Source organism: Malurus melanocephalus, unplaced genomic scaffold (assembly GCF_030028575.1).
Source record: "Malurus melanocephalus ecotype Western Australia unplaced genomic scaffold, MMel_1.1 scaffold_90, whole genome shotgun sequence".
Taxonomy (NCBI): domain Eukaryota; kingdom Metazoa; phylum Chordata; class Aves; order Passeriformes; family Maluridae; genus Malurus; species Malurus melanocephalus.
Window position 1 is genome coordinate 1483766 of NW_026623322.1, and position 9375 is coordinate 1493140.

A 9375-nucleotide genomic window follows, 5' to 3' on the forward strand; every position below is an offset into this window, starting at 1 on the left:
GGTGGGCGAGGGGCCGGGGCTCCTGCACAGCTCCCGGGCATAGGGGCATGCGGGGGCCCGGCTGTCATGGGATAGCAGCCGTCGGGAGATGGACACGCTCCCGGTGTGATGCTCTGCAGCACAGGATGTACCGGGGGTCGCGTCACTTAGGCTGAGCCTAGAGAGGGAAAAGCCGTGGGATTCCTGTGAGGCTGGTTGTAGTCTGACCCGTGTCTATAYTCGGTGGTTTTGTGTGTGAGACTGGCTTTTTTTTTGTGTGTGTGTGTGTTTTCAAGTACTTTAAGCGACCTCTGTTTTGCAGATAGAAAGCTTAGACAAGAGTCTAGAAGACTTACTGACCAGGGTGGATGAATTCGTGGGAATGCTGGACATGGTATGTAGAACTTGCATGTAGCAGTGTTTCTGAAGTCAGAATACAGTTAAACCAGTGCTTGTGTTTGCAAATAAGATAAAGAAAAAAAGCCTTCAGTCTAGAGAGGTTCTGGTAAGAGAACAYATTTGATAATTGCATTATTTGTTTTGGTAATCAAGTAGCTCATGGATGAAAACTACCCCAGTTTMATTTCAGAGTAAAATATGCCCATATAGGTATATAATCACAGAATGATATAACTTCTTAGGTTGGAAAAGTCTTCAAAAGTCATCAAATCTGGCCATTAAACTAGCACTGCCATGTTCACTGCTAAACCATGTCCCAAAATGCCACATCTTCTAGATGCCTTCAGGGATGGTGGCTCCATYACTTCCCTGGGCAGCCTGCTTCAATGCTTGACAACCCCTTCAGCAAAGAAATTTTTCTTGACTGCGTGTGTAGGTAGTTGCATTTGTATACTTGTCCATGTACATGCACAGAATCCCATTTTGAATGGTGCAGTGAAAGAGGTTTAAAAGAATGATACGATATTCTGCTTCTCCTTTAAAATACATAAAGACATCCTTTGTAGGCTTTATAATGAAAGTATCTAATCAGAGTTGCCAAACCACCAAAGCCAGGTTTGTCTTCAGAGGACCCTCTTTTCAGAAAGGCAGCTTTGTTTTCACTTCTCACATAGGGTTAGATGAGRGAACTGAATGGAAAGTTCCTGTAAGCTGACACTGGTAGACAGGCTGCCTCTTAAAGCATAGCATGTATGTTCTCCTGCACAACTGTAAGGGAAACTTCATTGTAGGTTTGGGGTTGGTTTTGTTTTAATACCAGTAAACCAAGACTTGKTGGCCTTTTATTAACAAACCTCAGGAAAAGTACAGGTAGTAAAACTTAAGGGAAAATTTTAGTTTAATGTAATTAATTTTGCAGTATGTCTTGGAAAATCTCAGTTTAGAAAAGATTGTAGTAGCCTGTTTYCAATTTAATTATGAAGGTAAACATTAGTCTATGCAAAATAAATTCTCATCAAAGTTACTTCAAAACTATACAGAAAAAGAGCTAGTCTATTGGTTTTAATCTAGTGGTTTTATACTAATTTTAATTCGGTATTTTCAAACTCTGAACTTTAATCTGTTGATTGGAGCACAGGTCTAATTTCCAGAATAAAATCTACTACACATTTTGTTTCATCTATTGATTTCCRTATTATTTCTTTGAATTATCTTTAGATTCGAAGTGATTCCTCTGAAGTTGTCAATGAAAGTATACCTCAAATTTACACAAAAGCTACAGAAATGAGGCAGATATATAGGAAAATCGACAAACTAGAGGTATGTATTTGGTATCTTCTAGATGCATTCTGTTTCTTAATGGGGGAAAGAATCACTGTGTGCATATTTGTGTGTGTGCACTCATKTGGAGTGAGCTCAGATCAGTTGTGCTCTCCATGTCCACTCTGGGTTCACTATTCCAAGGTTCATAAAGAAGACACAATTTATTAAGAATTTCTGGAGACGGTGGGCATTCTAAACATGTTTTAGATTTTTTTTTAACAGCCTTAAAAAAAAAATCATTGAATGCTTGAAGCAAGGCAGTTTTTTTGGTAGTAGCCTTCAAAGTTTCAGAAACAAATAGAATGAGAAGTCTCATTATCCCAGATAAAGCTTCAAAATTGTGATTCGGATCCTTGGTTTTTTATTTGGTAGTAGAAAGGCAGATAGAAGTCTACATTCTGCAAAATCCAAGTTAGTTATTTGAAAGGTAAATGGGAAAAGGAAGGTTGTTTTATTAGACTTAACCTGGTTTTCAGCCTTTTACGTGTCTCAAGTAAGTTCTAGCAATAAAATGGACTTGTAGGTGAAAGGGAAATAGAGCATGAAGCTTTTGACTCATTTAAGCAATAGATCTTTCACCATGTTACGCAATACATAATCCTGTTTCATTTGTGAAAATGTCATATTTATTTTGGGGTTTTTTTTCACACTAGGCTTTTGTGAAAATGGTTGGGAATAGGGTAGCTGGACTGGAAGAACGGGTCATAAAGGCAGAAACAGACCTTGGAGCTTTTCCAAGCACATTCAAGAAAATCTTGCACACAATCAGCATGCCATCCTTCCTTAATGTAAGTAAAGTTTTGCTGCCATGTGACCAGTTTGGTTGCTCTGCTGACTAGAGCAGGTGATTAAAATAATTGTAAGTTTGTTACTAGTGTATCTGGATTTAGCTGTACATTTTTTATATACTCTATTAGGATTTTTGCAGAGTTCTCAGGCGTATTTGAAAAACAAGAAAAGGAAAACAAYCAAAATTAAAAATATAATTTCTTAAAAGCATTTGTGTAATTTGTAAAACAAGGCCGAGCCCACAAAGAAATGAATGAAGGGCACAAACAAGCTCATAATGTGCAAGGCTTTGTGCTAAAGCACCCCTGATCTCTGGTGGTATGCAAAGCAAGTAGGAAGAGCCTGTACAAGGAGCCCTCCTAAAGGATCCTACTGCATTGACAGCATCACTGCAGAAATGTTACCAAAAAAGAAAATGAAAGCTAATCTGCACAGTATTTTTAAAATAAAGGTCATATTTGTATTCAGCATGACAGTTTGATAGTCATGTTACCACACTGGTAAACTTTCTAAGCATGCAGTTTTCTCTGTCTTTCCTTGTGGACTGTTCCTTTACAAAAGACTTGAAGTGCTCTTTCTGGTGTGTTTCAGAGATGTCTTACCWAAGACTGAACTGGCATTATGCCTTGGGTTTAAAATAACTTTCTGGTTAAAAAGAAATGAAGTCTTCTGAATACCCAATGCTTCTTGACATCACCTGCCAGTGCACCATGTATAAATTCTACTCTTTTGCATCTTGTCAGCTCACAGGTTATTTTCTTTATATTTTTGTACATTCATTCTGTACTAACTCAGGATTTTTTATTCCGGTAAGAATGCTGAAAAAATACCTTTGTAGAGGGGTAGAGGAGGTAGGTTGTGGCTCTTCGAMGTATTTTTGTTATTACATCTTCCAAGCATGGGCGGCAGCCAAGAAAAATACATATAAAAAGAACATGTGTTGTTTTGTAAGGCTGAGTTCGAGGAACTTGTCCTTCACTGCTGTTTACTGTGCAGTTTTGAAGTAAGTTAATTTTTCATCTCATTCCTTTTTATTCCTTGGTGTTTCCTGTCATTTTTTCTTAAAAGAAAAAACCTAAAACAAAACAACACCACAAAGCTGCTCTTTATGGGCCAGTTACAAAACAAAAAAAAAAAAAAAAAGGAGTAAGTTGCCTTGAGGAGTATTCAACAGTGTTTTCCATGGTTTTGCTAAAAGTTGAAAAGTTAGATAGTTGTAAGAAAGTGCTTTTTTTAGTGTTGTGTGGAAACACTTTGTCAAATTTGCAGTTTTTCTACAATTAAAAAGGTAGAAAATCTTTSAAAGTGTCAGGAAGGTGAACCTGCCATCTCCAGCAGTTTCTTGGTTTGAGTATGGATAGTAATAAAGTAAAACTCAGAATTTACTGGTGTTATTTGATTAACGAAAAGGCTGTTACTGTCTGCAGTGGTTCTCAGTATTGCATAGTAAAATCCATACTTTCAGTAGTAAACACAAGYATATGTCAATCAAAATGCTTATAGAGATTTCTCCACATGCCTGACATTTATCTAGCCGGTGACATCAATGGTAAAATACATGGTTTGGAAAAGAAGGCTATTCTGATGTCATGATATTTTGTGTAACTGTAGTTCACATTTAGCTGCTACTTTTAATTTAGCCAAGTTCCCTCACTCTCTTCCCATTTATCTGTTTCTTTACATAAAGGCTGTATTTTCCATTTCTCAGGATGTGTGTTTATAATCTCMCTTTCAGATTTTACCCCAAGTTCTTCCCTTGTGAATAGCAGGCAGTGTAAAGGTTACAAACCATAAATGTGTACTTAGGCAAGTGTGAGTACTGTGCCTGGCTATATATTTCCTCACCAGATTGAAATCATCCACTTCTTGCACATAGGCAAATACAGCTCCTCTTAAATCGGTGTCAGGAGTTGCAGAAAACCTGTGACCTTAGTTTCCCTTACTTGCAGGATGTTACCTCATCAGACAGTACAGGATAGGGACATTATTTCAAAGATTAGAACTTCGATTTTGAAGATTGTTTTTACATTTGRCAAAATTTGTGATACAGAGAGCACTGATAATATCTACTATTTATAACTGAGATCTTTGTATTTTTTTTWATTTCATTGCAACTTGAATGGTGAAACAAACTTAGAAAAATTAATGGTATTCTAAAGTTAAACATATCCAGCAATTTTGTATATAGCAGAAGAAAATTTACATATTTCATATGGAGTGCAAGTATACAGCTCAGCTGAATATTGGGGAAGTTCCACTATGCTGTTTTATAGTTATGGTTACTTTTATCTTCATTTTGGTTCTGTAAAAGCTTTCCAGACTCCTAGGATACTACTGATATTTGGTATGCTTTTAACTTTATAATTGGTGGAAACTGATTTCATCATTCCAAACTGGCTGAAGGCTCTACAAAATAGTTCATCTAAATCTTTTTATTAGTCCAAAAGAATTTTAAATTAATGAAATATTGATTTCAAGCATTCAATTTAATGCCGTTTATTGAAAACATACCCTGCGTCTGTGTTGTGTTGCAGCATCATTTACACTCTGTAAGGCTGACATAGTAGCCAGAAGTGGTCCTTGATATTGTCTCTTCAAATGAGCCATCTGATATAGCAAAATAATGTACAGTTAATATTGAAAAGAAACATGTACACCTTTCCTGAAGAACAGTGTAACAGTTCTCTTCCAGTCCACTACCAGATGATTTTTAACAGTGTGTCGTATGGAGAAGCTCAGCAGGAGCAGCAACCCTCTTGAAAGAAACATTTGCTTGGTATGTTTCCATAGGGACAGTTTTTGAGTAACTAAATGAGAGCACAGGCCAAGAGTTGACTCAAAAGAAGCAGATGAGGAGARTTCAAAGGCTGGAGCAGAAAAGGTAAAGGTGTGTGGCTTGGACAGGATGAAGGTGACAATCAGTGGGATGGTACAGTTTGGCTCCTGCAGTGCTGGCATCTCATRCATGTTCCAGAACTGAGTCTGTTAAAGTGCTGGAATAGCAAAGGTCAGAGGCTGCATTTCTTCACTAACATTAGGAATACACCARACTCATCTGAGCTATGATTAAGAGTTCACTCAACTAAGGAGATGTACCTTAAAAACTTTTCTTGTCTTCTATTTTAGCTCTGTAGGCTTTGCTTTAAAATGTTTTTTGAAAAAGGTGAAAAATAAACTTATCTAATTTGCAGAAATCGTCTTCCTCACGACAACAGACCCTCTATGAGCCTCCAGTCCTCTTCAAGACTGAAGACTATTTTCCATGTCTTAATGAAGCACCTTAYTGATGATTTTTGCTTTGGGATTGATATGAATCAGCCAGAAAAAAAGAGAGCCAAGTGAACAAAAGAAATGCCAACCTCAGAACAGCTGCATTTTCTAAGCACTATTGAATGGCATATTGCCATTCTGATTCTCATTGTCTTCCTTCAGGCAGTATTTTCAGGTGATCTTTGTTTGTGCACGTTATTTCAGAAGCCTTCCTAAAACACCATAGAATTTTTCAGGTTAATTTGGGGAAGGAATTTAAGAATACTTTTGCATTACATTTTTTTAATATGGAAATAATGGAAAACATACTATTGTATGTAAGTTTTTTAACATGTGAGTATCTGTGCTGCTGCCCGTGTCAATAGCTATACCACAAGGATGGGKTTTTTTGTCTTTTTTCATAATGTACTGATTGAGGTGAAAGAAAAACTACGCATAAAATCATCTGTTCCAAGGTTTTAAGCCTGGTCCCTGCCATTTGTACAGAGAAATGCACCACATTGTGATGCCCTCRTTGCAGAGGGAGGATTTGGAGGATCATCAAGGAATCAAGGACATGGCTCAATGCATGTGATGTAGTCCCAGTTCACAGAGCAAGCAACCTGCCCCCAATGATGATCCTCAGGTCATAGTGACCCAAGCTTCTAATTACTGCATCATTGTATTGTTTGATGTGTAACCAGGTGGGCATGAAATAGAGAGAGATATATAGATACATAAAACCTGCTGTCTTAAAGAACAAGTGTCTAAGTTGAGAGAGGGATGTCCCTGGACTGAACCYCAATCAGGTACCTGACCAGACTGCTTTTCCTTCACAACTATGTGGTTACTGGGGCTTCCCATGCTGATTGCAGTTTATATTATCAATAAACTAATAGCTGTCTAACCCCTGTTGTGGTCTTGCATTTCACCRGACAGTATGGACCTGCCTAGCAGGTATTAACCATAAACTGTTGTATTCCTCTGAACAAGTTTTACCACTGCTACTCTGTTGCCAGTGTAACTCAGGAATACTCAAAATTCAAATATTGGAGGAAGACTTTAGGGAAACAATATTTCTCTGGATTTCATGTTGCATGCGCAAAACAGTTATGGAGTTGCAGAGTGAAGATTATGTATTAATAGATCCTGTCTCCAACGAGCAACAGGGATTGTGTTTTAAACGTCTTCAGTATCTGAAGCAACGTTCATTAAAAATTAAAGATTTTGAAATCAAAGTAAGTAGGCTCCAAAAGMAGTTCTGATGTAAAACTGAATTTTAACATCAAGACTTTAGAAAAATAATTACATGTAAACATGCAGAGAGAAAGAGACTTGACTTTGAAGAAGGCCTCCCCTCCCATCCTCCTTGCTTTTATAAATAATTCATTATTCAGATGTTCCACTGGAGCAACAGTTGCATTTCTAAAAGGTGTGGTATCTTTCAGTGTGTGAATAAATAATGCTTGAAGGTTTATCCCTCCTCAGTGAGGTCTAATAAAATTACATACTTAGGATAGCAACGTAAGGCTATAATCAGATACTCTTACGCATACTAACTGTGGTATGAAAAGAGAAGTTGTCTTYAGAACATCTTTCTAATTAAATGAATCACCTGCTCAAATAACTTTGCCCTCACTGAGTAGAGCCAAAATGCAGTTTCTTTTTAACCGATGATGTTTGAAATATTAATAAAGATTTCAGGAAGTTTATATAGCTGAGTATTTTTCACACAATAATGTTCGTATTAATAAGAGTGAAAATTCATATATTCTGAAGTGGGCATTTGTTGTTGTATGGAAAAAAAAAAAAAAGGGCTGTCTCTTCAAAGCACACCACAACCAAAAATGAGGCACTTTCTATAATTATAGTTCTGTGTTGGAAATGCTCAAAAATATTTTTATTACTGAAAATAGTGGACAATGTATGGAAAATTTATTAAGGAAATGCTGTAAAAGTACAGCAAATAAATAAATTTGGGCTTTTAAAAATACATGATGCAAAATACCAAGGTCACAGTTCATCAGTTATGAAATTAGGGCGTTCTCATAATACTGACAAAATGCACTCCTGCTGTTGAGTTTGTATCACCTTAACTATCTCCTTATTCATGATCAGTCTCACCAAGCAGGGATAGCATGAAACACATCCCAAGGGTTCGCCCTCAGTAAAGAAAGACTCAGAATATTCCTTTATTGTCTGCTGTTAGTACCTTGTATTAGTGTAAAACCAGTAATAACTATATTATGAATTAGGTTCAATATTTACTGGGTTTGCCAGCTGTAAATAAARTCTGAATCTCAAAATCTGCTGATACCAATATTCACAGACCCAGAAAGTTGTAACTGTATCTTCCTCTTCACAATGTTTGTCTTTGTCCTCTTGTTGGGTTCCAAGATAGAAGCCAGTAACTATGGGGCTGCATGATTTGTTTTTAACATGAAGAGCTCTTCAGCTAGAACTGGTGTAAAGTAAGATGTGATTTCTGTGCTGACCTGCCAAAGGTTGGGTGTCAGGCACATGAAATGAGCTAATGTTTAATATCAATAAAGGAGTCCACATGTAAGTCTTACTTTTCTTCTATGACATTAAGCAAACATTTTAGAGCCACCTTAGCAAGAGTAATGCTAAAAGTTCTTATATTCTTACAGTTACATATGTTTTAGGCCGATGTTAATTAGTGTTAACCTAATGCTAATTGAAACTAATGCTGCAGCTTACTAAAAATTACCTGATTGCTGTACAGTGTATGTAAATACATAAGAGAATATGTAATCTATTCACAAGATAGGCAGGTTGGACTGAGTGTTAGAAGTTTACATTTTTCAGAGCTCCTGGACAAAATCCAGTGTGATCTGTATCATATAGATACTAAGTTATGTGATAAACCATGCCTGAAGTAGGCACCTAAAGATTTATATTTTAATTATTTTTGGACTGGTGTGTATTGTTCTGCTCAAGCAGTGTTGCTGCTACTCTAATAAAGCCCAAAGGAATTATAGAAGGATGCAGAAGATTGAAAGAAACAGGTTTGATGACTTGTCTGACCAAATAAAATAATAAATTACTTAAAGATGCACTGGATTACACTGACATCCAAACCTGTGGCATGTCATTACTTCTGCTGACAATAACCTTCAAGGTTAAGTAGTTTTGCCTGCAATACTAAGAACTAAATAGCAAGTTTAAGCTGCAAAGAGTGATCCTGAATAAGAAGAGCAAGGTAACTTGCACCTTCATCTGTGAAAAGATCTTCATATCCGAAATTGTTAAATACTGGTCCCTTAAAGGAAAAGAAGAAAAAAAAGAAAAAAAAATATTTTTAAGTGATGACTTTTTTAAACTCCCTCACTTTCCATAGAAAAGAAATCTAGTCTTGGACCTGCTACCAAGAAAATCCCATGTCCCCAGAACCAAAGCCCTGCCTTGAAAAGCCAAAATCACTGTCAGATACAGCTATGGTCAAAGAGGACCATMATGGGGCTTGGTATCTTTGTAGCCACTGAAGCTGGATCTGCCAGGGATGAGGAATTTCCAGTTGCTGAGACTGACAACCCTGCAGGAGCTGAGCTGCTGGGCCGGGCTGTGTTGCAGCAGCAGAGCAGAGGCTTTCTCCCCTCAGCTGCTTTTGCTGAT

General features: G+C 37.1%; 1 protein-coding gene across 1 annotated transcript; it reads left to right on the forward strand.

Moving 5' to 3' along the window:
* Positions 1–273: 273 nt before the first annotated feature.
* Positions 274–9026, forward strand: BLOC1S4 (biogenesis of lysosomal organelles complex 1 subunit 4). The gene is made up of 4 exons (XM_057368335.1): positions 274–373; positions 1597–1698; positions 2355–2489; positions 5682–9026. The coding sequence occupies exons 1-4, from the start codon at positions 362–364 to the stop codon at positions 5775–5777; spliced, it is 345 nt and encodes a 114-aa protein (XP_057224318.1). The 5' UTR covers positions 274–361; the 3' UTR covers positions 5778–9026.
* The last annotated feature ends 349 nt before the right edge of the window (positions 9027–9375 follow it).